General features: G+C 29.8%; 1 protein-coding gene and 1 non-coding gene across 3 annotated transcripts; one reads left to right on the forward strand and one right to left on the reverse strand.

Annotated features, from left to right (window-relative positions):
• Positions 1-4,679: 4,679 nt before the first annotated feature.
• LOC132741267 (glycine receptor subunit alpha-2-like) lies at positions 4,680-23,832 on the reverse strand. Of its 2 annotated transcripts, none has more exons than XM_060729399.1 (10): positions 23,695-23,832; positions 15,327-15,459; positions 13,509-13,573; positions 11,927-11,994; positions 9,168-9,394; positions 8,678-8,760; positions 7,943-8,074; positions 7,229-7,459; positions 6,479-6,633; positions 4,680-5,902 (listed from the first exon to the last, which is right to left on the reverse strand). In XM_060729399.1, exons 2-10 carry the CDS (start codon positions 15,434-15,436, stop codon positions 5,726-5,728), a joined length of 1,248 nt encoding a protein of 415 aa, XP_060585382.1. In that variant the 5' UTR covers positions 15,437-15,459; positions 23,695-23,832; the 3' UTR covers positions 4,680-5,725. The 2 variants fall into 2 exon arrangements, with proteins under 2 accessions (XP_060585382.1, XP_060585381.1); XM_060729398.1 differs by having other exon boundaries at positions 15,291-15,459.
• Positions 16,626-16,698, forward strand: Trnaa-agc (transfer RNA alanine (anticodon AGC)). The gene has a single exon. It is a non-coding gene; the product is annotated as a tRNA-Ala (tRNA).
• Positions 23,833-27,822: the final 3,990 nt, after the last annotated feature.

Raw genomic sequence — 27,822 nt, forward strand, 5'->3', positions numbered from 1 at the left:
GAATATTCAATTGTTCAATTATAGAAAAGGTCCTAATTATAAGATATATTTTAATAACAGTACCTCAAGCAATAGTTTGACGAGACATGTCCAATATTTTGTGCATATTGTAATTCATTGTTTGAAATAATCTTTGTTTAAACTGAAAAAACATATTAACTCATTTTTAGACATCATTATTATGAATGTCGTACATGTTGTTTATGATACAAAGCTCGCAAGGAAACTTTTCTCAACAAGTATGTAAAACAAAACAAATTAATTAAAAATACTTATTCTTTTTACCTTTTTGATACCAATGGTTTAACATTTGTACAAAAACTGATGCAGACATGAATGTTTAGCTATTAAAGGGATATTGACTTCGCTAAAATTATGACAGATTTTGTAAGATTACAATTTTTAAAGCTTAAAACAGGAGTCAATTAAAATTGCACCAAGTATTCGCAGGTAACTTTCAGGAAGTCCCATTTGCGACTTAATATACTGCATTATTTATGGCATTTATAATATCAAATAGTTGGAAGGATATGGTAATCAAATAAATGATTGCAATGTTAACGTTTATGGGTATTTAATATGAACTATTGGTATTTATTGTGAAAATATTATTATGAATTAAGTCATTAAAATTACAAATGAATTGAAAAACAATTTCCTTGTTTTGTTACAAATTTCAATTACATTTAATTTACCTTACCTAATATACTTAATTATAGTTCTATTTAAATACTTGCACATATGTATACAATTAATATAAACAGTACTAAGCAGAATTATTCGAATGTAATTTTTAATTATTTCATTTGTAATTACTCATAATGCTCTTTAGATTGTCAATTAAGAGCAATTATTCACACAAATAAAACGTCTTCATATTTGATTCAATGATAATGTTTTTTTATTTATTTTACGTCTTCCTGTTCAATTATTTTAATAACTCATACTCATGATTTTTACTAATTTGGCACATTTATTTGAAAAGAAGATCAAAAGTATATCAGCGTAACGCAGATACCACATGCACTGGCACTGAAGATTATGTATTGCTAAACACACTTTGCTTTTTTTAAAAAAGTTATTGTAAACCAATTATCTACGATACAAAAATACGTGCGAATAATAATTCATTTGTGATGAGCAATTATGAGCATTCATTAAATAATCGTTGCTATTCTCTAAATAATTATACAATAAGTCAGGATTTAATAAGAAATAATATAAACGATATATTGATTTGACAATCATCTTAAAATTGCATAACATTTAGTGTAATAGCATAAACATACAAGATTGTGTAGCAAGTTCCTTAAGTAATAAAGACATAATTGTCTATTGGATATATCAAAGTTACATAACTATTAATATATATTTAGACCCCTAAGGATTTGTTTAGGTAAGGAACTTTCATTCACAGACAATTATGTCATAACAGCAGAAAATATATTTTAATGTAGGAATTGGTATTGATATGATGAATAACAATGACTTGATTTATTCTATAGCTTATATCCTTTGGTGAAAATTTAACCAACATTTTTGAGTATTTTACGTTCATGTTACTATCAGGCTTATTGTGTCTTAAGAATAATTCATAAAACGAACGAGCTAATTTGTACATTTCTGTGCTTTCCATAAATTACCTAATGCAGTCAGCATTTTGAAATAATACGAATGAAATCTATAGCGCTCCAACAGTGATAATTTGGATGGCACAATATCATTCCGACATATGTATGAAACTTTTTGTAATGCCTTTCACATGTGATAAGATAAAATTAATAAATTTGCCATTCCCGTTTTACTTTAGTATTTGACATGGTTATGAAGTGACATACTGAAATTGATTGAACGCAATGATTCATTTCAAAATTTTCCTCAACGATTTAGAAACAGTTAAATTGATTTGCTTTACTTGAATTGATAGAGATCTCAATATAATTACATATCAGTGGAACTCCTCAATTTGACTTGTGTGAAATGATAAAATCAGTACAAGACTTATAATAGTTTTGAAAAAGGACCACACACAAAAAAGCAATTCGATCTCATATCAAACTGTTTTAACCTCCATGCAGACTGACAAAAAATGAAATAGTAATTTACTTTATGACACCAATGGTTAAGAAGAAATCAGCAGTCTTATTTAACAGTTCGATGATTCTAGCACGTTTACGTGTTCAAAATCGAGTACCGCTAAAACTGGTACCGGGGGGGGGGGGGGTGTTGCACTTATTCATTATCCCTCATGTACAGACTCGATAAAACCAAGTCTACATTTTTATGTAATTTTGTTGTGAGGGATCACCCTTCTTGTGTAGTGTAAGAGAAACAGCAGACTGATAATATTACATAATTATCCTTTCTCCAAACGCTTAATACAGGAATCGCAAGATAATAATTAATTGCCTTTAAGCTTGTTGTATGTAATCTTATATACATATGTACGTTTACATTTTTGCAAGTCATGTCAGAAATTGGCAGGGGACAAGGCAATTTCTATTAACAGTTGTTAAATTACTTTGTTACGCCAATTAACATTCTCGTGTTGTACAAAATATATGACAAAAAGTGTAAAGCAAATGTTTTGTTTTGATGATTTAACCGAATAGTCTATGCAACGCAAGATATTTGTTTCATAATAGTATGTGGATGAGTGATGTTCATTATCCGATATAGAATTTATCTATGTATATTTTGTTTCCATACTTTCATACTAGTCTTTATTTTTATGAGAGATTATAAGATTATATAGAAAAAGATATCATTCTAAAACATACAAATGTTCATACTATATATTTTATTACTTGAGTGTTAATTATTATTAATAATATCTTAATGATACAATCCGCTGTTATTATCAAATAGTTGTGAAAAAATGTATAACATTAAAGACTTTTTTTTTTCAATTATAAGCGAACAATAGCGAATTATTTATTGTAAGAACAATATTATGCTGCGTTTTATCAAGCAATTTGAAGAGTTTTAAACACAATGTTAAAATATTTGTGAGAACGTTAGAATTGTGCGTTCCGGAATTAGTTTTAACATTTAGTTTGTATCTAATCTATGTTTTTTCTATAGTATTTGCACAATTTGTCTCGCTCTGTAGACATCCGATCCGTATTGTCCCTGTATGAAAAGTTTTTGGCTTTAAAAGTTCATTTCATTTTGCAAGCTGTATAGAATGAAAATTCATTTTTTATTTTTCATTGATTATCAGTATCATTGAAACTTGTATCTACCAATTTCGCAAAAAGTTACAGGACCAAATTCAATGTTGTTAACTTCACATGAAGCGAAGTGATGATCTGAAAATCTTTTTATCTCAATTCACAGACAGTTTAGTCAGAAAGTTCCCTCATTGAATAAAAAGAACTGAGGAAAACCATTTGGGAAGTCAGAGAGTAATTTGTCTGCAATACTCAATAAAACGGCGCCTTAAAGATGTCAAAAGTAGCATTCAATACAACAAGAAAGGAAGAAATCAAAAATGCAATGATTCTTTTATCCCTGACATATCAATCTTTTGACCGTTTTTCATAAACAGATAGATGTACTGCTTCTTTGTACACAAATATTTTGCACATGAGTTCACCTATAAAATGCATTTAAATGCTTTAATATCATGAATATTTCATACAAAATAAATATTTCTCATCTTATCTCTTTATTCGTCTGTCCCTTTGAATTATAGAATAAACTAAATATTATGTTTTCGTAATCAAACACGTTAATTTACTGAAACTATAATATATCAACAGAAAATGAGCTGTACTTCAAAGCCAATAAATTCAATAAATAATTGAGCTTCCATTATGGTCTTCCTAAAAAATAAAACATTATTTCTTAATATGGCGCCAATTTAAACTACCCTCTGCATGAATGTCGTAATTTTGTATATAACATTTCTTGATAAACCATAAATGCTTAGACATTTGCATAAGAACACACATATTTTGTAATCGTAACCAGTACGGCTGTTAAGGTTTAATGATTACATAGCATACTAGATGATTCACCACAGATTAAAAGACGACATAAATCCGGTCATAAACAATACGAAAATAAGGATTTTTTTTTTATGACAATCGTAAATATTATATTGCAGTAAAGTGTATTAACATTGTAAGAAATTAATCACTAAACTAGAGAGTTTGTAAAGGAGAAGATAATTTCGTTGAGCGAACAGATATGATCCATTTTCTGGTTGTTATGCAATTTGAGAGTTTTGACTTACACAATAAGTGAAACAAAAGCTTATTGTTACTCACATGTTTTATTTTATTTGTATAGTTGGAGCTTTATCAGCAGATATTTATGTACATACACTGCATAGAAGTACTGGTGTAATAAAGTTATTGAGAGGTGATCCGGGATACTGAAAACTATAGGTACATAATTGATATTGTAATGGTCTAAGAATAGTTAGCAAACACTTTGAAAATAATTTTCTGTCAGATAATTACAGAAAATGTTTTAGCACATTCAGGTTCTCTCATGAGTGAATTATTTTTATCAATTTTGTCTGCTGAGATTTGGTGCATAAACCACAAACTGTCTGCTTTATACTAAATCATATCGGAACTTGTAAATTGTTCGAACAGCAATTAACACAGACTTTTCGTATCACAATACATGTAATTAAAACTAAATTTACATTTTAACATTGTCTCCTTTAATATCCCTTGTCGGTTTCTTTGATTTCCTATTTTGCATTATTTATAATAACTATCTGTCCAGGCTTTTCCCCTCTTTCGCTTTTTGTTTGGTGTCCTGTTTGGCTCCTTGCCGTTGGATTGTGTTGGACGATGTATCCATTGACCTGTTCTTCCTAGTTGATCTTTGTTTCCATATTTTATAACAAGCGTTAACAAAACAATAAATTCAAAGATTTTTTAATCTAAAGTATTGTATTTGTAATATTGAAAATCACGTATCTATACCGTTTGCAAAGGAAGGGATTAAGAAAACAACAGAGTAGCGGAAACATTTAATTGCATGACACAGTAACATGTTAAAGTTATTGTGCAGGAAACAACATATTGTAATATGAATCTTAATTTAAATTTCGTAACAATTAATAACAAACTAATAACGAAACGTTCGTACATGAAAAGGAACATACAAAAAAATGATAAGTTACTGCATTTACACATGTTTCACAATGCACGTACTAGGGTGTCCAAAAAATTGAACCATTTTATGAATGAATATCAACAAATACCAACAACATGAATATAAAAAAATGTCACGAAGTCTTACTTTATCTTCTCTTAACAAGAAGTATTCTCTTCAATGCATACAGAACATTGTAAAGAAATTAAACTTCATATGATACTGTTTTACAGTGAAAACATTTAAAATGTAATATGTGATATGCATACTTTTAAAACATTTCCATAATTGAATGTCTTTACCTGAATCTTTTACCCTAAACATGCTGAATATTTTAAATAGACTTGTCCCACTTCCATTATAGGACTGTCCATTATCAATTTTAGGGGTATTAATTTGATTATTTACATTTTGTCAGCCAGCAGTATAGAGCCTGGTCAGACTGAACGGATGTGCGACTGGCCTGTCTCTATACTGGTGGCAAAAGCTTAATGCTTTCGGTTTCAGATCTCTAATGGTTAATAAGAGAAACTGAGATAATAAAAATTAACAAAACTATAACATAACTAAAAAGAAATCGAAATTATAGCAATCACTTTATTTCCTTTCAAGAGAATGTTGTATTTTTAGGTGTCCATATTACATATATGCACCAATATATAAAATTAAATATAAGGAAAACACTTGGAAAAGCAATTCTTGATATACGGTCACATGTTCGAGCTTTTTCTCTACTTGGCATGAACATTCTAAACCTTGATTGACGCCTAGCATCGTAATCAACCTGTAAAGATAAATGAAAACTTATATATACATTATAAATCTACAGAATATAATTTTGATTAATCATACTTTTTAGGACAATGAATACGCAGAAATATCTAATAAATCAGCTAAAGGTCCGGTATTAAAGCATAAAAGATTCCTCAATACATTTGCAATATTAATATAGATCTATATTAGTTACTGTAAACAGATAAGACAAATGCGTCAGCAAAGAGACTGTCAAACACATTGGTAAAACAACCATATAAATTCCTAATAGAAGTTTTGCCTTATAATATGTCACAACATAATTCAAGTTAATAGCCGTTTCAATATGGCGAATCATGATAATAGATATCAACGGAGTTCCTACATTTTCAAGAATAAGTGAATATTATTGTATCTAAAACACCTATATACCACATAACGGATGAAAAACCACACCATTTTGTTTTTATTAATGATAATTTGATTTTATTTTAAGTCATTTAGTACTGGTTATGCAAGTCGAACATTTCGTTTTTATTTAAATCGTTTGTATGTTCTCTTTTTTATATAAAGATATACGAAATAAGTCATGAAAGATGATATATACCTCATCCTCCTTTTCGTTTATATTGTTTAATTTATGTGTTCCTACACAGCTTTGCCGCCGACGTTTCTCCACTCGTGAGTGTACATTTACATACGCGAATTCTATCAGAGCGGCAAATACGAATAACAAACACGTTGCAATCCATACATCGATACCTGTTTAATGATAAATCGTAGAATGAACCTAAAGAAAGTTTGAAGATAAGCTCTATCTGTAATCTAAGAATATATATCAATCGTAAGAATCTTACAAATCAGGAAACGCTTGAAACGCTTTCCTATATTTTCTATAAAGTACGATGACAAAATATGCATATTGTTTTTTGTTCAAGTGAGGTTATGCCCATCCAAGGGGTATATAATAAATGAACAAATGAAAGTCCATAAAAGTTAATATGTTGCCATAATTCCTTTTAATTCTATTTATAAAAGAGTGGGGCAGCTTTTTTATATCATAGGCATATTACTATAATTTACCATTTTCCAATATCAACTGTCGTTCAATCACCATCATAACAGTCAATCTCTTGAAATATATAACTAATTCAGCTCGACTTGACATGGAAAATATAGTCATAATGTCACTGTAACCTTTTTTCACTCAGAGTGTGTTACTTTATTTATTTACACATTAATTTCAATCAGCAGCTTTTTAGGGTGTACAACTGCTTTTTTTGACAAACGTTACCTACATATATAGTATAATATTGACCAATTCAATAGCCGTAATAGTGTGCTTAAAGATACAAACCTTTAACATAGGATACTTTCGGAAGAGATGATCTTGCACCGGCACTTTGTGTCGTCATTGTTAACACAGTCAAAAGACCAAGAGAAATTCGTGCAGGCACTGCGTCCATGTCCAACCAGAACGAGACCCACGACAGGCAAACAATTAGTATACTTGGTATGTATATCTGTGTTATGTAATACCCAAAACTCCTCTTTAACTCAAATTCCAAAGTGATACACGTATAGTTTACTGAAATGGAAAAAAGGGTATATAAAATATATCTAAAAATTGATGTACAATACTTTTTCAATACAATAAGCTTTTTTTACTGCAATCCGTGATTTCACATGAATTATAAGATAAATTAATCTGCATCTTATCGCAAGGTTTCGCAAGCAGGAATTTATGTAACATGGCTTGAAATTACATGAGTAGTAATCACTCATGGTAAGCTTTGATAATAGTTCGACATTTTTATTACACTGTCAGTGAGGATATCAAGGTGGATGTTTTATTTTTATTATTTAATTTTGATACGATCTGTTCTAAAATGATATCAGCACTGATTTTATCAGAGAAGAAAAATTGCTTTATAGAAGCTTTAATCTATTAACCAATTTAATTTAAAAATGTGCATTCATTCTGATTAAAATCAAGTTGATAATGATTTCAGATTGAATATATGCTTCATGAGAAAATTTGAATAAATTGTATACGTTTTTGCTGACATACCTGCAACATATTGCTTATCACATTGAAATGTTCGCATGTCTCCAAGTTTAAATTGAGCAAGTTGAAGTCTTTGATCTTTTGATACAGGACTAGGATTCCAACGAAATTCTAGGATTTCTGTACTGTAGCCGTCTGTATTTAAAAAAGATAGGTAAACAGAGTTTCTTTTTGTTAAATGTTATACTTCGGAATATAATGATGTTTGTTACGATATTTCCGTGATAAAACTGACTGTTACATATTGACTTATTTACTACGCTTGACTAAGTAATGTTTTATTTAAAACAGTTCTATGTACGATTCCCTCCATACAAAACCACTAACATAAATTAGTAGATGCAAACATCCTGACGGGATACGTAAAACTCCGATCAAATTCAAGTAATCGCATGATTTAATGCAAAAAAGAAAATGCAGTTTAAAGATATCTATCAATGTGCTGTACGGCTTTGTTGCAAATATATTTATGGCATCGTGTTTTATTCCTCAACAATAAAGACATACATGCAATCTGCCTGTTCCATTTCGATAAAAATTGTTTTCATTTTTTTATTGCATTTATTACAAAAACTTAAACGTCTTTTTGCTTATAAGAATCAAAATTTTGAACATTTACAAATGCGTTTATAATTAAACCATTGCAAAATGCATACAACAAATCTGTTTAATAAAAATACCAAAGCAAGAAAATATGATCAGACGGATAAACCTTTTAAATTAAAGTGTACGACTTACAGCTTTCCATCATCACGTAACAAATCTGTGAATCGAGTGGATATTTACTAAGATCCATATTACATTGCAAAGTTGCAGATATCCTGAGAACACAAAAAGTACATTATTAATATGATACGTTAAACATTACCAATTCGTTGATACAAATGTAACCTAACAATTTAATTTGTAAAATGATAAGATCCATTATTACATTTGATCTTTACATACATCCTAGAAAATCGTTTTTAAAAGTGAATGATAAGTGCAGTTTAAATACTTCTTGAAGTTTTTGCGTAAGACAATCTAATAACATGCAAAATAAGATATTATCAATGACAATGTTTTCAATTTAATTTGGCAATATATATGAATCTTTACATTGGATACAGGATGTTATTCTTCCAAACGCACATGAAATCTATATTGAGATTATTTTTGTCAGTAATTTTCTACAATTAGATAAAAAAGATAGATCTTTCCAATCAAAAGCATCTTTGACCAAAGATACCTTAGACTGTACTGCACCCGTCCTTCTGGGTAAATGTGCATCAATTTATTTGGAACTGTTACCATGTGAAATTGAGCATGTTTTTCGTTGGCAATGAAGAGATCTGGTACCCAAATATTGTCCATAAGGCGGGAATCCAGTTCTAACGACCTAAGTGTAGGTAATTTCTTGTATGCTAGACGACTGTCGTTCCATGTTTGTCGTAGAAACATGCCAATGGAGTAGTCCTGTAGCCAGAATACAAGCTTGTAGTATACTGTTATCAAGCAGGGTCAAATACCAGGGTTGTTCAAAAAGTAATAGGACTGAAGCTCTACTCTTCACAGTTTTAAATCTACGATCACGCTTTTACAAAAACCGAATATCGGAACATGTCCTCTTTATACAGTGAAATAATGAATACAATATGTTTAAAAACAACAATTCTGTAAAACTTAGAAATGACAAGGGGTACACAACGCGGCGCACGCTTACAATTAAATAAATGACGTTCATGACGTTGCAAAATAAATTCAAAATATAATCATCGTCATTCTTCCTGAAAGTATTCTCTTTAGTGGTCTAGGTGTCTGAATCATGTAACAATAACTAGACGTTTATGGAGACGCAGCAAAAAAGAAATCAATGACATTTTCATGCCTCTCTACGAAACATGCCCGATGGCCGGTAATTTTCAGTTTTATCTCGTGATATTGAGTAACCTGGAAGCTTAACAGGCATGGTCATGAACTTATAATGTTAATGAAAAAAGTGATTTATATTATTATCTTAAACATGTCATCTTACATTCTGAAAACAATATGATTTTGTACAGTAAATTAAAAAATAATTATTTATTGAACAGTATTATCTTCTTCTAAACGGCGGAATCATTTATGAAAATGAAACCAATAGTTATCGTGTATAATTATCATATTTATTCATTGATAACACGTATATCTGAATATTAAGTAAAATAAAATAGTGTTTAAAACAAATTTCCCATATTCAATAATGTGCTCAGAACCGAGTGAGAAGACCGAATGTAGACATCAAACATCCTGGACAGTTCGCGCACTGTTTAGCGTGGATCATTTGGAGCACTTTTTTGCAATTGACGTTATTAACGTCCCGTCAATTTTCCGCTTTCTTCCTCATCCTTTCCTGTCTATGATCTCATATGCACCGTCTTTTAACTGCTTACACGAATTTAAAACGAGTGCCCTGATGATGGAATAATTGTTCTGTAAAAATTTAATCTTTTCATATGTAGCTGAAGAAATACGGCCTATTTGTTTGCCAAATTTAACGGTCGTACACACTTTCAGTTTTTCAACAAACGTCATATTGCTATATTTAACGCTGTTATCACTGTTGTTCAAAGCGTTATAGTTTATCCATTTCTTGTCTGAATGACGTCAAATTTGGACAAAATGTCACTTAAATATAATAAAACGTGTCGGAGAAATATATGGAAAAACAGACAACAAATTATGAATAAACTATAAGAACAAATTAGCGTCAAAATGTTTTTGATGCGTTGCGCCGGGTGCGTGTTACCATGGTTATTCAATATCATAGTGAGCACGCGTTTAGCACAATAATTCCATAAACTTATGCTTAAGTAGAAGAAAACAATTAACTTTTACCGTGCATATGAAAATATTCAAAAGTTAATGGAATATGAAGACGTATCACTTTTAGTCCTATTACTTTTTGAACAACCCTCGTATACTATTAATAGTTTTTGCGTCCGTGAATATCAAATATTTTCAAATTATACACTTTCAATATGATATATTATTATAAATGGAATGCTTCTCAAGTATGGTAGTTAGTTATGCATATAAGTTCCAATCATAAAAAAAATAGTAATGAATCAAACTATAAATATCCTGATTACTTATAATTTAAATAGTTCTACTCAAAGTCTTATGGACATACTTATATGTTTGTTCAGAAAGAAATTACGGTTATAAGCAGTTTTATTGCAATAGATTTTATATTTATGTGTGCTTTATATTTCTAAACAGCAATATTCAGTATTTCTACAATTTTACAACACGCATCTGTAGTATGAACAGCACCAGAATGACATTTTTAAAAAGCTAAAACTTGATATAACAGATGAACATCTTAATATTAGTACTTGCCAATATAATGGTTATTGACATATGGTTATGCTCAAAAGTTAAGTAGATACATATTTATCTAAATGACCTAAACAAAAGAACAGAGAACTTAAAACAAGATTTGATTCAATTCCTTGAATACTATATCAGATGTTGAATAATCAAAATTTCACAGCTGTTAAGACATGCAATACGTGCAACAATAATCCGACAAATACATTGGTAGGTAACAAACAATCGAAATATTATTGAATTGTTGTAATAATATAATTCCTTATTTTTGTTGGCAAATTGACGAAACACCTGTAACCAAAATAAAGCTTCGAACTCAAGTACTTACATATTAATCCATGTATCGTAAAAACAGTAATTTAAAATGAAATTATATATGTATATTGATCCTTTTTAAAAGATGAACAATTTGCCTTTTTTATACGCATTCACATTCAACGGTCATTTTTGAATACTTAATTTATGAGCTGTTTCATAATAAAAGCAACAGTGGAACACTAACTTTACATCGCAAGAAATACAGCAAAAAGAAAACATGAAATTATTTCTATAATATTCAAATGGTAGGATTAGTAACAACCTAAAAGAAAAATGTAAATTTGCCAATTTATCCATCTCGAAGGAGTATGTACTCACCATATTTGATTCACTAATACTGTCTATGTTGGTTATATGTAGTTGAACGAGAACTGTTACTGGAAAATCTGGAAAAAATGAAATTGTGTGAACTATTAAAACAGAATTAAAATTCAACCAAAGTGTGCGCTTAAACATTCTGTGAAATGGTAAGTGACAGTTGTAAATGGTTTTTGAACAACCACCAACCATATACGAGTATACAACAAGTTAACGAAGGGATAAACATTGGCTGCAATACTTGTGCATCAATTTTTAATGGGAAGAAAGCAACCCCCAGTCACAAGAGGAACGGCAGATTTTACAGATAAGAAATGCTCCTAGAAATCAACAATACTTATTGTATAAACGTATCTAATTCAATAAATATGATCTACATTTATCATCCAGAAAATGCTTTCGGTAGTAACGCATTAAATGTATTTTTTTTTATTGTTTTGTTAATTTTTAATGTAAAAATTGAAACTTATAATAATATTGTATATAAGAACGGTTCACTAATAAGTAAGAGATATGTAAATAGTCAGGATTATCATCTTATGTCTTCCAGTTACCATATATTTCCCTTACAGATAACACTGCTTGAAATTCGTTGATATTACATCATGATGCCTAATTGCTCTATATTATTTGCAATATTAATATGTCAACTTATTATATTTGTAACAGTTGGTAAATTGCATGTTCTTCTGGTAGTTTAATTATAGATTCCCCAAACTAATTACAAAGAAAGACAGAAAAAGAATCTCTAAAGAACGTTCAAAGCGAAAAAAATGAAAAAGTTGCAAGTACGGTTTAATTGAGCCTGTTCATGTAAAGTTCAAACATTCGTATACGCCCCTAGACACCTACTCATTATGACCCAGAAATGCTTTTATTCTATTTCACAAAGTCTTATTGTTATGTCATGATAAACTTTACAGAAAGTACACAATTATAGCGATTTAGTATTTTGGAAATCAAAATACCTCTTTTTGTACATTTTGCTACTTTTGCAACTAATAATTTCAGCACTTCTTTTGTCTAACACGCTCTAAAATTATTAAGTTAGGGTAATAAAAATCGAATTTGCCCTTTGTTAGAACAAATGAAATATGTATTTGTTTCTGAGGAATAGTGTGCCTTTTATGCACAATTCATCATTTAACATGAAAATGGTGAGATTTCTAACTTGGAAACAGCCGCAAGTCTTTTCATTTGGTTGTTGTTTTCACGAAATCTTCAATGTGACACCTGAGTGACATTCTTTAAAAAGCGGCGCACCGTCCCCAAGAAATAGAATTATTGTGCCCTTAACGGTAAAACAATTCACGGAACTGAATATATATATAACAAATTGTACGCTATATATACGTTAGCTATTAATCCGAGAAAATATCAACTAACAGCAAATAAAGAAACAACAAAATAAAACAGTAGACTGTAGTAGACTAAGTTTAGAACCTATTGTTGTTCCATTTTGTCCCTGAAGATATTATCTTTTAACTGTTAAAATAACCTTATCTTTTATAAAATGATGCTTGTAAGATGTCATTTAAAACGCTATAACTTTAATGATATATACCACTATTATTATATTTACCTTCCTCATAGTTTGGAGGTATCCTTGGATCGTAGTATGCTAACAGTTCATCAAGTGTTCGTTGCCTGCAATTATAAATCAAAATAATAGCATTATTGTAAAAAGTATACTTAACATAATTATATATAATTTTAATTAATTTAATTGTGTAATGTAAGCTTTTTTTCATTTTTTTGTTGTTGTTTTAAAGTCATCATTTGAATAGAATGATCAATTTGTTGCTCATTCACATCACCATACGTGAACTAAAGTGTAAAAAACGTAACATAAAAAGTCCTCTTAAATGTAAATTTTTAAAGCCACTACAGTTTGTTTTCATTTATGGCTTGCTAAGTCGAAAATATACTCAATGAGCTACGGAAAAGACACATAGCAGAAACTGTCATCATTTACTGCTTAGTTCAGTTTTTTTTCAGGTCGTGATAAAGTTATTTCTGCGATAAGAAGCAAAACATACTCATTTAAATAATATTTCATCAAAATAAGAATATAATTTCCTTCTTATTTTGAAAATAAAAACAACAAATAATCATTATGAAATATTTTCAGACATTTATACAATAAAGATACACTAAGTAGATACAATTAATTCTATTGACTCTGATATACTGTTTCAAATTATAGATACTAATTGTGCTGTTTTTTTTTTCATTAAGCGCAAACATTCTCATAAATAACGTGTTTGTGTATCAATAATAAACCTTTCTTTTAAACTTTGTGCGTTTTCCTGTTTAAATAATTGAATTGCTACTTAAAATTATTATCATCATAAGTTATAGCAATTCAAATAAATGAAACGAAACTCAACGAGATATTCGTATGACGTAGATGCCACTTGCATTTAACACTAAGAATTGCTAAACGACTTTTTATTAAAATCATAATTGTAAACAGACAGTTTATGATAACAGGAGTAATTGCGAACAACATAAAACAGCCGGGTATTTACATTTACAATTAAACAGTATTTTATTTCATATCCAAAAAGAATATAAATTGAGTAATTGATACTACACTTCATCTTATCACGGGAGTAATTGCACTATTTCCTAACGTTTTTAGTAACATACTTATTATATATTGAGTGATTAAGAAAAAATAATCATTTTGTTCTAACTATAACATAACTATAGCCGTAACTAGGGTAATACCTAATGATAATGAGCGTTCCAATTTATTATTTTCCTGTTATATTGCATGACTGTGATTTTGTTTGTTTGATTATACAACGCACGAACACAATATAGGTCATATCGCGCCGATGCAGAAAAGATGGTTTTTGCTTACCTTTGGTGTTAAAAAGCGAAACCAGAAGTCAAACCTATCTCACCTGATAAAGCTTAGAGATACATAGACTCCAGAAATTTAAACCCATGTAGTCGCCTCTTACGATGTCACAAACCTTCAAGGCAATCCCTCAGTCAGAGGGGTATTGACTGTGATAATTGTTGTTTTTATTACATTTATACAAAACTATCCTTATACAATTAGGAAATAGTATTTGAAATCAACAATGACTGTATGACTGTGATAACACCCATATATTTTTCAGCAAAGTCTTATATAAATGTAAGAGGTCAGATTGTTATGCAAAGCATCGTTGCTTTTGCAAAAAAAAATATCCACAAGACCTGATTTTTCTAAATCTACATAAAATTTGCTCGGTCAAATTTTCTTAGGCTGTGAAATGAAAACATTTTGAAAAGCAAATGACGTTAAATATAATGATTGTTTTCAATAAAATTTTCCACCGCTATACCCTGTACTACACAAAACTATAACCTGTCAGATTTTGAAATATTGTGGAAGTAAGAAGACCTTGCCCCGCCTGTAACTTGTGACAAAGATTTTCCGAGCAGTTCTGCACTCGTGACATCATAGATGCAAGCAATGATGTTGATAAGTAAGGCAATAATAGGTCTCTTCATACTGATGACTGATCAAACCGTATCTGTAATTTAAAACAAATTGAATAACTATTACAGTTAGATTCTGTGTAAGTTTGAACACTTTTTATGAGGCCTGGTTCTGAAATACTATTCCGGGACTACGGCAAATAAAGTCCATGTTTTCAATATTGAAGAAAAAGAAAAGAAGCAAAAGCATACATATCAATTCAAAATATTCATATATGATAACCAAAAATAAATAGAAATAAATGTTTTATTTAGTTTATTTGCAGATAAAAGAAAAAAAAAGTTTTACAAATAGGTCATGTATAATATTTAATGATCATTTAAGATGTACATGTATGTCAGAACAACTTCTCAGATATGGAATCATAACTAAAAATGATATTAAAAGCTTTCTAGATCATTAAAAACTCTGTTACAGACTGAAGCCCAATTTAAATTGAAAGTAAAAAGGATAAAATCAATAACAATGCTCAAGCTTCATATATTGTTTTGTTGGTTTTTATGTATACTTTTGTTTTTGCTTTCTTTTATTTTTTTTATTATTTATTTATTTATTTACTTATTTATCAGACTTTAATCAGATTTATATTTGACAAGGATGACCCTAGGTGGTTTATGTTTCTGTGTATAACACAAAATTTCTTAAACTCGAGATATTTTTTTTTAATCATAAATATAGCATGTTATCACTTGAAATTATCAGGAAATAACATTTCATTCAATGCTCCTATGTACTTTTGTATTAATTTTGAGAAAAATGCTCAGTCGACTTATAACAGTAAAAAGAAAATAATGATTAATCAGCATAACAGCTATCACATGAAATTATGACGAAATCACAAATAAGTTGTTAAAAAATAATCCGGGTATGGATCCCGGTACCTCTCACATGCAAAGCGAGCGCTCTACCACTTTAGCTAATCCCCCGTTACATAAGGAGATAAATCTAATTTCTCAACTGTCCTAACGAAAAAGAAAATGTTTTCTTTCAATTTATTCGATGATTAAACGACTAAATAGGCATTTATAATACACTATTGTTAATAATTATGAACATTTCATTTATTTATTATTATTTTTAGATGGAGTATTTAACTTAATATAATTAACTACTTAAATAATCAATTGATGCCAAAAAGAGATGATAAAAAAGAACTCTTTACGATTTATTGTATGTGCTACATCACATGACAGGACATAAGGGGAATTAGCTCAAGTGGTAGAGCGCTCGCTTAGCATGTGAGAGGTACCGGGATCGATACCCGGATTCTCCAAACAATTAAAATTTTACAAGATTTTAAAGATACATTTAATTATGCAGCATTCTTTAAAACGAACGATTTCGTAAGACTAATGTAGCCGACACATTAAATTGTTGCCTAGTTTTTCGAGAGTTCATTGTTATGTAAATCGTCATGTTTTCTTATTTAATATTTCACTTTACATTTATATGTGTTTACATCTTTCGAGGAATGAATTGATAATATGAAGTGCTTTTAAGATCTTTTTCTTAAATCCCCTATAGTCGAACATTTTCGTAGCTCGCAAGACGAATGCTTATCGCCTAGACCAGATTCGAAATCGTAAATCTAAATTTACGTTTTGGACAGCTGTGGATAATGTACGAGTTCGTTTTATATGCAAGGTTAAACAAATATCTAATCTATGCCAGATTAAGTTAAGGTGAAATGTTTTATTTAATACACGTGAATTTATATTCGAAATAAGAAGTTTGGTCAAAGTTTGAGAACAAATCCACTGACAAAGGTCTTCTTACTGACCAAATTAAAATGCCCCCGCCTCTTGCGCTAATCTCCCATTCAGTTTAAACGGAGGTAAAGAAAACAACTGCTCGGTGAATACAATTATATAAAATAAAAAGATTGGTTATACATATCACATGCAAAACGGGGCCTCTATCAGTTCCAGATAATTCCAGGTATAGTTTACGTGTGCAGATTTTAAGTTTAACCCAATTTTTTAATCTAAATTCTGGAAACAAAGTGATCCCTCGGAAGCATTAATCACAACAAAATAACATAAGAATTGCAGACTCGGTTTGATTGAGTCTGTACATGAGGGATAATGAATAAGTGCAACATCCCTCACGCCCCCTAGCACCGGCTTGAGCGGTACTCAATTCTCAACACTTTATAGTGCTGGCATCAATGATCCCGAAGGACCAGAAAATATAACAACACTGAAGTAAAGTACGGGGCAACTTTTTACGGCTGCCACACGGCACTTGACACCTGCTGTTGTGAAGTACAAAATTCTTGAAACAAAGTGATCCCTCGGAAGCACCAATCACAACAAAATAACATAAGAATTGCAGACTCGGTTTGATTGAGTCTGTACATGAGGGATAATGAATAAGTGCAACATCCCTCACGCCCCCTAGCACCGGCTTGAGCGGTACTCAATTCTCAACACTTTATAGTGCTGGCATCAATGATCCCGAAGTACCAGAAAATATAACAACACTGAAGTGAAGTACGGGGCAGCTTTTTACGGCTGCCACACGGCACTTGACACCTGCTGTTGTGAAGTACAAAATTCTGGAAACAAAGTGATCCCTCGGAAGCATTAATCACAACAAAATAACATGAATAATAAGCCATGAAATTAACGCTTTTTTATAGTTTTGCTGAATAGTGTAAGATTATTGATTACAATGTTATAAAAAGTCTGAGAAAAACAAGTCCTGATACTAAGAGTTTTCAAAAAATGAGCAAACTTATTAATGAACAATATTACATAATAAATAAATAAATAAATAATAAATAATAAAATCCCTAATTGCGGTATGGCTTCACCATTTAAATAGCGCACACATAAATGGCATAAATTGTTCTGTACTATACGCTTGATAATTCTATAATTAAGTCTTTGAAGAATATACTTGCTCAATAAATGCTCTAAACGTATAAGAAATATTCCTTAAATTGAAGCAAATGCTATAAGGAAAACCATCTGGGTAATCAGATTGAAATGGGTGTTATGTGTTAAAACTTTTCTACACAATAAAATTACATGGTAAATTAGTATACTTCAGTACACATTTTTTTACATTGATTGTTTTCTGTCGATTTTAAAAGTATATATTATGTGCCGTTTTTAGCAGTTAGCATTTCGGAGTAACCGGAAAGAAAACAAAATATCATTAAATATTTAAGGCATAAATCAACTGAAAAATTATACATTACATATAATCAAAAATATGCACTTGCAATGCTTATATCTAATACTGTGCTCAGCAGCCTGTAAAAGTTGTTCAATAGAGTAAAATGGTTTTCTGTTAGATACTTCACTGCAACACACGCAGCTGAAGAATTATGCAGCTGCTGTAGTGTATAAACATTATATCTTGAGTTTTTAAATAGCAAGACAAGGTAAATAAAATTCCTTTATACATTATCTAATTAAAATTAAAATTTGTGTTTGGTTTATACATTTTACTTATAGAGACATCATGTCAATCCAAGGGTAAATATAGATTGAACAGGTGAAAGTCAAGATCAGTTTACATTTCTATTATCAGCTGTCGGTCAATCACCATTATAGCAGACAATTGTTTGAAATACATAGTCAATTCAGTTCAATTTGAGATGGAAAGAAAAAATGAGCATAATGTCATTTTAAGTGTATAAAGCTCATGTCAATAAAAGTCTATTTTTCTAAAAAAGTGAACTAATGATCTTATGGACATTTTTTGAAAACTTGGTACATATAGAATGTCTGTGATTCAACACACATGTATATAGACAGTGGTATTCCAATTAAGGTGTTAATTGTGTAGAAAACATAGTGCAGGCATGCTTCTATTTGCTAAATATCTCATTCATGCAAGCATTTTGGAATTCAAACCAAAAGACATTTGCCTATTGTTGTACTGTAGTCTGGAAAATGAATATGCAATATTATTTATATATTGTTGTTTTATTGATATATTCGTTATTGCAGAAATTTGCATCATATAAAAGTAATCCATGTTGGCCTTCATAAGATTTCATATTAAAACGAAAAGAGATTTCGTTCTATATTGCATGATGAAAATTTTTTCAAGATGTCTCAGATAGGAACACTAAAGTTAAAAATTTTACACATGATAACTGTTACCAGTTTATGTTTGGTTTCAATTTATTCTCTAATACCATAACATCACATTGCAATTTAAATTATTTCATCGTTTTATATTTTAAAACAAATGGGTACGATCATAAAACTCTTCTTTAGACATTTAAAAAAAATAATTTTAAAAACGAAAGAGCAAAAATATTCATTGGAACAATTATATTTAAAAAAGTACATCTGTATCTAAATTATTGCAGTGATAATTACGTAATTAGAATAAACACACAGGTATTTTAGACTGGAAACTTTACTTTCGATTTTACTGATATGCATATGGGTTTTTAATGTAAGTAAATACTCCCAGAAGCTGCGAGCTAAATTGCAATTTATTCCTTCCTTGCAAACCTAAATTGAATAACACATACTTTTCGCATTATTGTCACAAATATATTATTGTCACAGTCTGAAGAGGCCATAATTATAATTGATAAAGTATATAAAATACAGATGCATGTTAAAATATAAGTATGATTTCAAAATACATATTTCAATCAGTTTTTCATAAGCGAACACAACTATGGACTTTAAAACGTGTCATTTATATATATACGATTCCTGTTGATTGAATCGTTCTTTACAATTGTTTCCTTAGGGACCATTACGTCTCGTAGTATGAATTCATGAACATTGAAGCTGTTGATTGATCTAAACAATCAATCCACTGAAATCGTAATCTATACTGCAATCATTTCATGTTCCCATATTTGAACAATTCTAAAATTTTTGATAAATCAAAGTAATATTTCATGTAAATTGCACAATTCCTTAATGCGGTTTCCTCGTTTAATGTTGTTACGCAAGCTTGCAAACGAGAATTATTCACCGCATAAACTATTAAACCAAACATAACATAATTATTAGAACTATCAAGAGATTGAATAATAGCTTCCCATCATCTAATTTCTAGCAAAACCAACACTGTACTTTTCAGAGATAGAAAATAGTCAAACTTCTGAATTATTTGTTTTACGATAGTCATTCATGTCTAGTAGAATGAAAATAAAATGGACTTATATGATTTGTCAACAGGTTCTATACACTGCTAAATTTGACATTTGGCCTCATTTGTTGACATTGCCTTTGCCATTTTGATATTTGCTTTGAGTACAAAAGATGTCAAAGTTTTTCTTATCTACTTGTGATGGCCTTCAAAGATACTATACGGGATCATTAATAAGTAAGTAAGTTTTACTTGTTATTCCTAAAATGTATGAAAGTGTCAAAAAAATTGCAGAACATTAAAAAAAATCGAAAAGCCTCATTTTGATAGTTCATGGGTGTTTATTTACAAAGACTGTTTGTTTGTTTCTTTAGACATTACTGTAGCATTCAATCGCTAAGTCTATCTGGATATTAATTAATCTTAATATAAACATCACCCAAGATATCTTTATTTTCAACACCAGGAACAGGAACGAGTGGTATAATTACCAACGTACATGGAAAACACATTGTTTATATTTCTATTAACCATTTGCTAACAAAGTTGAATAGACGAATTCCTAATGATCATCACGAAGTTCAAGAGGTTAACCACGAAGCATGTTGCTATGTCGATTTCTCAATATGTTTGATCCGGCTGATACAAAATAAATAAATTGTTTTCAAAATGTTTGTCATAAAATATTAAGAAAAAATACCTTTCTTTACCACAAAAACAACAAAAAACAATAACAAAACAAAACAAAACAAAAACAAAACAAAAACAAAAACAAAAACAAAACAAAAAATAATAATTTAAGAAAAACAAAATAAACACCAAATTTAAAGGCTTTCGTCATAATTAGATAAAGACAACTGAATCTAAATGTTGTATCAATACTCAATTAATTTGAAAGCATGGTAACTAAAATTAAAGGCTAACACCTAAGTTTACATCTACATGACAGACATTTTCTTAAGCTGTCGGGTCAAACTTATATATACTGTTAGCCGGCGATCGTAAAAAACAAAAACAAATCATCTTATGTACTTATAATAATTCAAAGTTATTGCGTTACTTGCAAAATAAACAACCATGCATGTTGTTTTAGAAATATAACCTACAACATAGCTGAAATCCAAATGATCTAAAGAGATATTGATAAATTGCCCGTGAAAATGAGAGCCAAATTGAAATGGATTTCTCTTTGGGAAATCGTTGAACAATAATCAGATAAAACATTTCTTCCTACTATTATGTAACACTATCACACTACGCCTGCTGTTTCTCTAAAATATTATTTCCGCTAGAATATTAACTGCATTAAATGTAAATGTAGCATTTTGGAATATGTAATTGTATGCTAATCTGTTTGAATCAAAATAATGTTTGATTTTTTTTTTTTGATTTTTTTTGTTACTGTTTATCATAAAAGCTATTACTTAGTTGTACTTATATTATTTTTTATACTTTATATTTGTGTATACATAGTTTAAATCCAAATGCCAAATTTTCGGACTTATTTTTTTTATAATTTTCTTAGTTAACTAAAATACATTGAGCAATTTAAAAATAACCAAAAACATAGATAAAAAACACTTAGAAAAATAAAATGATAATGTTATTTCTTTAAAACAATGTTTCTTTCAAGAAAGATAAAAGGTTCTGCAGATGTGATTTGTCATAGGATAACTTTATGTCATATGACCAAAGTGTTTTAAGATATATTCAACCAACATGCATTGTTAAGGTATAAAATAATTTAGCATGTTATCCGATATATTATTTATGTTTTATGCTTCAAACATGTTGCGTAGTTTATAGAAATATGTGCACATAACAGTTTATATATCAAATTATTTCTTCAAATATCAACCTTCTATATGCGATAATATTTAAATAATTAATTTGTTTCATTTCATTATCAATAAACAACGGAAATGGTCGTTTAAAAAATAAAGAATGATGTATATTTATTCATAATTTTATACATGCAGTATGCATTTTAGTTTAAAAATGATAATGATGTTTACGAGGTTTCAAAGAACCCCTGCAATGTTCTTATCTAACAAACGCATACGGTTTATGTTAAAGAACGTTTTATGAACGATTATTCAGTATAATTATTATCAATAACTAGAACTCCGCGAGTCGGATGTGTCGCCTTGTGGACAATATAGTTTAGGAGAAATGGCCAGGAAGAATATGAAAATTAACAAAGGGCAATAACTAAAAAAATAAGAAGTGCAGAGCAGCAGTTTCTGTGCACTGCACTTCAAAATCAATAAGATCTATCATTCTATGAAGTTTCAAGTCCATATCTTTTATAATTTATGACAAATGGCCTTGACAAAAATAAAGTAATAAATAAATATTTAATAAAGGGTAATAACTAAAAAATAAGAAAAACAGTGAGAGTATCGGATCTTGTACACTGCACTTTTTCTTAATGAGATCTATCATCCTATGAAGTTTCATGTCCATAGCTTTCATACTTGAGGAGAATGACCTGGACAAAAATAAAGTATGAAAATTAACAACGGGTAATGACTAAAAAAAAGAAATGTAGAGTACCGGTTCTTGTGCACTGCACTTCTTCTTAATGAGATCTATCATCCTATGAAGTTTCAAGTCCATAGCTTGAAGACATTAGGAGAAATGGCCCGGACAAAAATAAAGTATGAAAATTAACGAAGGGTAATAACTAAAAAAAAGAAATGCAGAGTACCGTTTCTTGTGCACTGCACTTCTTCTTAATGAGATCTATGATCCTTTATTAGGAGAAATGGCCCGGACAAAAATAAAGTAAGAAATTAACAAAGGGCAATAACTCAAACATTAAGGAGTGCAAAGTACCAGTCCTTGTGCACTGCACTTCAGGTTATTGAAAGAAACATGCATACCAAGTTTGAAATCAATCCGACTTATAGTGACTGAGTTATGTCCCGGACAAGCTTTATGGGGCGCCGACAACGACGCCGACACCGCAGACGCCGACACCGCCGACAAAAGTAACCCCGATATGTCGCCTTTTCAACGCAACACAAAAATGATAAGTAAATAGAGATCTGAGCATCAAAAGAAATAAATTTGATTAAAATATTTGACTGGCATTAGAAAAGCTAATTTTAGATTTGTTTATGAAATACTTTTCAAATAATTTACTTAAATGCAGTTGTTTAACCTAATAATATAAAATTGAAAATATAATAACCTTTTTGGTAAGCACTTTTCTGACAGACTCCCAGAATTTGATGTATCTGAAAATATCCAGCTATTTTTTCCACGTCATTACTATGTAACTCACTTGCATTTAATTTATATATACATAACTTTGTTTACATTGAGACATATAGTTCCCAAATTAATCAATAAAGGCGTATTAAATGCGTTTGTAACCTGGATATGTGAAACTCTTTCTATTGGTTAACTACCTATTCTTTAACCTGTAACTGGAGTTATTGGTTTTTCGGTGCTCATAAATTTACCTTCAATAAAACAGATAGAATAGTCGGTTGAATAGTAAGATATTGGTAGTTTCATCACAATCAAAAACACATCACAATCAAAAACAGCAGGACAGAAAATGCGCTATATCGCTGTAGCTGTTCTATCAAATAGTGTAAAGAAATTATGGGAAATTCTATCAAATAGTGACAAGAAATTAAGGGAAATTGCTCCTTATGATTTATGTTAGAATCCAGTCACTGTATTCAACAATCAATTATTCAATTATTCATCATCAATGATTTTATCATGGTAAAATGTTGCCCTGTCCATGCGAATCAGAAAGTAAATAAATCGTATGTTAATATGTTATTGTAATTTCCACATAGCCAAATTCAATACATGAATTACATGTACAACTTTTCTGTCAGTTAGAAACACTTTATCACGCCCTGTTATAGAACTAGAATTGTTTTGATAATTATAACAAACAAACATGCATTTTTTTATATGTTATTTCTGTCAAGTCAAGTATGATTTTATAAACTTAAGGTGATTCCACAAAACTATTTGATATTGACATTCTCTTTAATTCCTTCATATAAATCTCTCGATCATTAACAATGTTCGTCTGTTTTATGAGTTTCCTTTGATAATGTCATTTTGTTAAAAAACAACAAAAAACAAAACAAAACAAAAACAAAAACAAAAAAAAAACAATAATAAACAATAACTTTTGTAATTTCCTTTTGAGATTATAACATGTATAACATTACAAAACAAGCGGTTTTTATTTTCAAAACAAAATCTAATCTTTTGATCAAAATTTCATCTGAGACTTTGAAATGAATTAAAATCAATTCATAATATAAAATAATTATGAAATAATGGTTTTCGTACGAAAAAAAATAGATACTATCGCATTAAGGGCGTCAAATGATACAAAAAGTCGTATGGAACAAGTTAACATAAAAGAATAGGATACTTAACCCTTTCCCCCATGAGCATATTGTGAACAGTGGCCATTTTCACTGAAAAGCCTCCTCTTGCATGTTCAAACTGATATGAAACTATGAAAAATGCTTCAATACTAATCAAACTTGGCACAAATGTTGACTGGACCATTGCCGTTGTCACGACATGCTCAGTCTTAAATTTCCTGTTACCGTGGCAACGAGGGGAGATCTCAAAATTGCCAAAAATCACTATTTTGTCTCGTTTTTTTTCCATCAAAATTTATTTCAAAGTGTTGCAACTTCTCAAGGGATTGAGATAGAGTCAAAGGCTTTTCAGCATTGGTTACACGTTACCTTATGATCGACCTGGGGTCATTTTAAGCCTCTCACAAGTCCAAAATTTTCTTGGCGATGAGGGGGACTCCGCCCCCCGTCAAATCCCCCAAACAGAAGGGGGATGTGCCCCCTTCTGGCAACCCCCTGATGTATCTTCTTTTGGATGGGGGACGGCGCCGAAAAAGTGCTCACTTTTTTAAGCAATATTTCTCAAACGAAAACATGTGTTTGAGGCCCAAATAGGACATTTTTTTCACTATTTCAGGCCTAAAAAAAGGGGGTCCAAAGTGCGTTGTTTCGCGTATATATGAGGTAAAGGGTTAATAAAAGAACATTTTATAACGATTTTGTTAAAACTAATTATCAATTTTCAACAATAATTTCTATTCACGTGATTATAATTAATAGATGCATTCAATTTTACACAACAAACCTACTGGATATCAACGTATCACACAATTATGATTGATATGTTATATTGATATTTTCTGAATTTATCATTTCTGTGGAAAAAAATTACATATTTACGCATAGTGAATTGCTATAAAATTTGCAAGCTATCTAATTAGGGCATGAATAAATGGAAACGGTTAATGTAAAATTCGTACGTAACTGAAATTAGGAACAGAACAGAATCTTTATTTTCAGACTTGTACAAAATACATCGTCTTACACAATACAATCAATTACATATATTTAAATATAAGTCACATTACATAATAATATCATTGTCAAATGTTAGCAAAGCATATGTTTTTATTGCTTAATTGATAATTCCGTTAACACAATCATATTCAAAATATTAGCAAAGCAAAATGTAATCTATATTTTAAAGTTCGACATTATGGCAATCAATACTTATTTATTCTACGCTATGTACACAGATTCAACGATGTGTAACTGATATTCCTCATAGCCAATGCTTCTCGTAATATAACAAGCTAGGTTCGTAAAATAATCTTATTATCACTATTTAATAATTTTAAAAATTAATACCATACTAGGTCTAACCTAGTAAAATTTCTTAATTATATTTCTTTCTTAAGGTCATTGTAAACTAAGTGCCAAACGCTAAACAAAAGTGGTACTCATCTTTCAATATCATGTAAGCTACAGTATAATACAAAAAACGTTCATTTCTTTGTATCCTATTTGAACCACAACGACCATACTGTATTAAGTGGATGTGCTGATAATCTATAGTACTACTGAACAGTATATCCCTAAGGCTAACTAGGATATATATAATCCAATATTTTCAAATACTCTTGTGAATCTCTAATTATTTATATATCTTCTTTGTTATATTAATATTAGCACTAGTTATTGTACAATGAGAATTACATATAGTAAACGTTCATGTCTTTGAATGTGTTCAAATACATAAGGTACTCATTTTATCTACATAAATAATTAACTCCCTTGACACGATGCCTTAAATATGACTTAATAATGCGTAATTATACTATATTTCAACAATCTGTTATGTATCACAGTATACAATTTCGATATATACACACATATGAAAGTCCTTTTTCAGTCTTCAGATCCATGTATACTGTCTTCTATAATAATTGTGATTAATTTAACAAATCACACATCTTTCTTTATTAAAGAATGACTATTGTCTTATTTGTTATCAAATGTTCAGCCAAAAACTTTACTATCCTGTAAATATCTTTTGTAAAATGTATAAGGATAACTAGCCAGCTTTCACCATAAACTGCTGCATTACATGCATTCATTTTAACATTAAGTATTCTTTATAACAAAACTTAAGATGAATTCTTTCAATTTCTTTTGACTTACTATTTCCCAAAAATTTCCGAGGCATAACAAAGAATGCTTCAAATTTAACTGAACATAATAATTTTGGGGATTAAGTTTATGCTTTTTAGCAAGTTAATAAGTAGAACATTTAATGCTTTAAAAGCTTTTCCTGTTATCTGTTTCCTGATTAAAAACAAACGTTACCCGTGTAATTTAAAAACATTACTCCAAGGTAATTAAAATTATCTAACAATTTCGAGTTTTTAACCTTAATTATTAAATTATATTATGGTAACTTAAAATCCACGCAAAAACATTTTTTTTTAAATTTTCAATTGATTTTGCGATATGTAATAATGTTTCTTTTCTAATTAGTGTACGAAAAGGGCTATACAATATTGAAAATGGTTTTAATAATTTTATATAGTAAATACAACATGACCATTTATTAAGTACTAAACTTGCATTATTTTTTCAATTGTTGCAAAATGTTCAAAATTTGCAAACTTACACTAATTATCAAGTACTCACCAGGCAAATATATACGCAAACTCCTTTGACATATCTGACATTTAATTCCACAATTTAGATTTACTCACTCAGTATATCTCTCAACTATCACAGCATATTCACAGTAACTATCCTTGATTGAAGTACAAGGTTTTTAATCTACAGTAGCTTGAGTTATTGGATGTTAACTTCTCTGAAATATGTATTCATAGTAAGACAGTGGAATTAACCGACTGATGATACAGCTTTTCACAATGTAAAGCAGCATGCTACTACAGCCAGATAGATATCACATTTGTTTTCGCACTGGAAATTCCACAGGA

This window comes from Ruditapes philippinarum, unplaced genomic scaffold (genome assembly GCF_026571515.1).
Source record: "Ruditapes philippinarum isolate M1 unplaced genomic scaffold, ASM2657151v2 ctg9209_1_1_1_1, whole genome shotgun sequence".
Taxonomy (NCBI): Eukaryota; Metazoa; Mollusca; class Bivalvia; order Venerida; family Veneridae; genus Ruditapes; species Ruditapes philippinarum.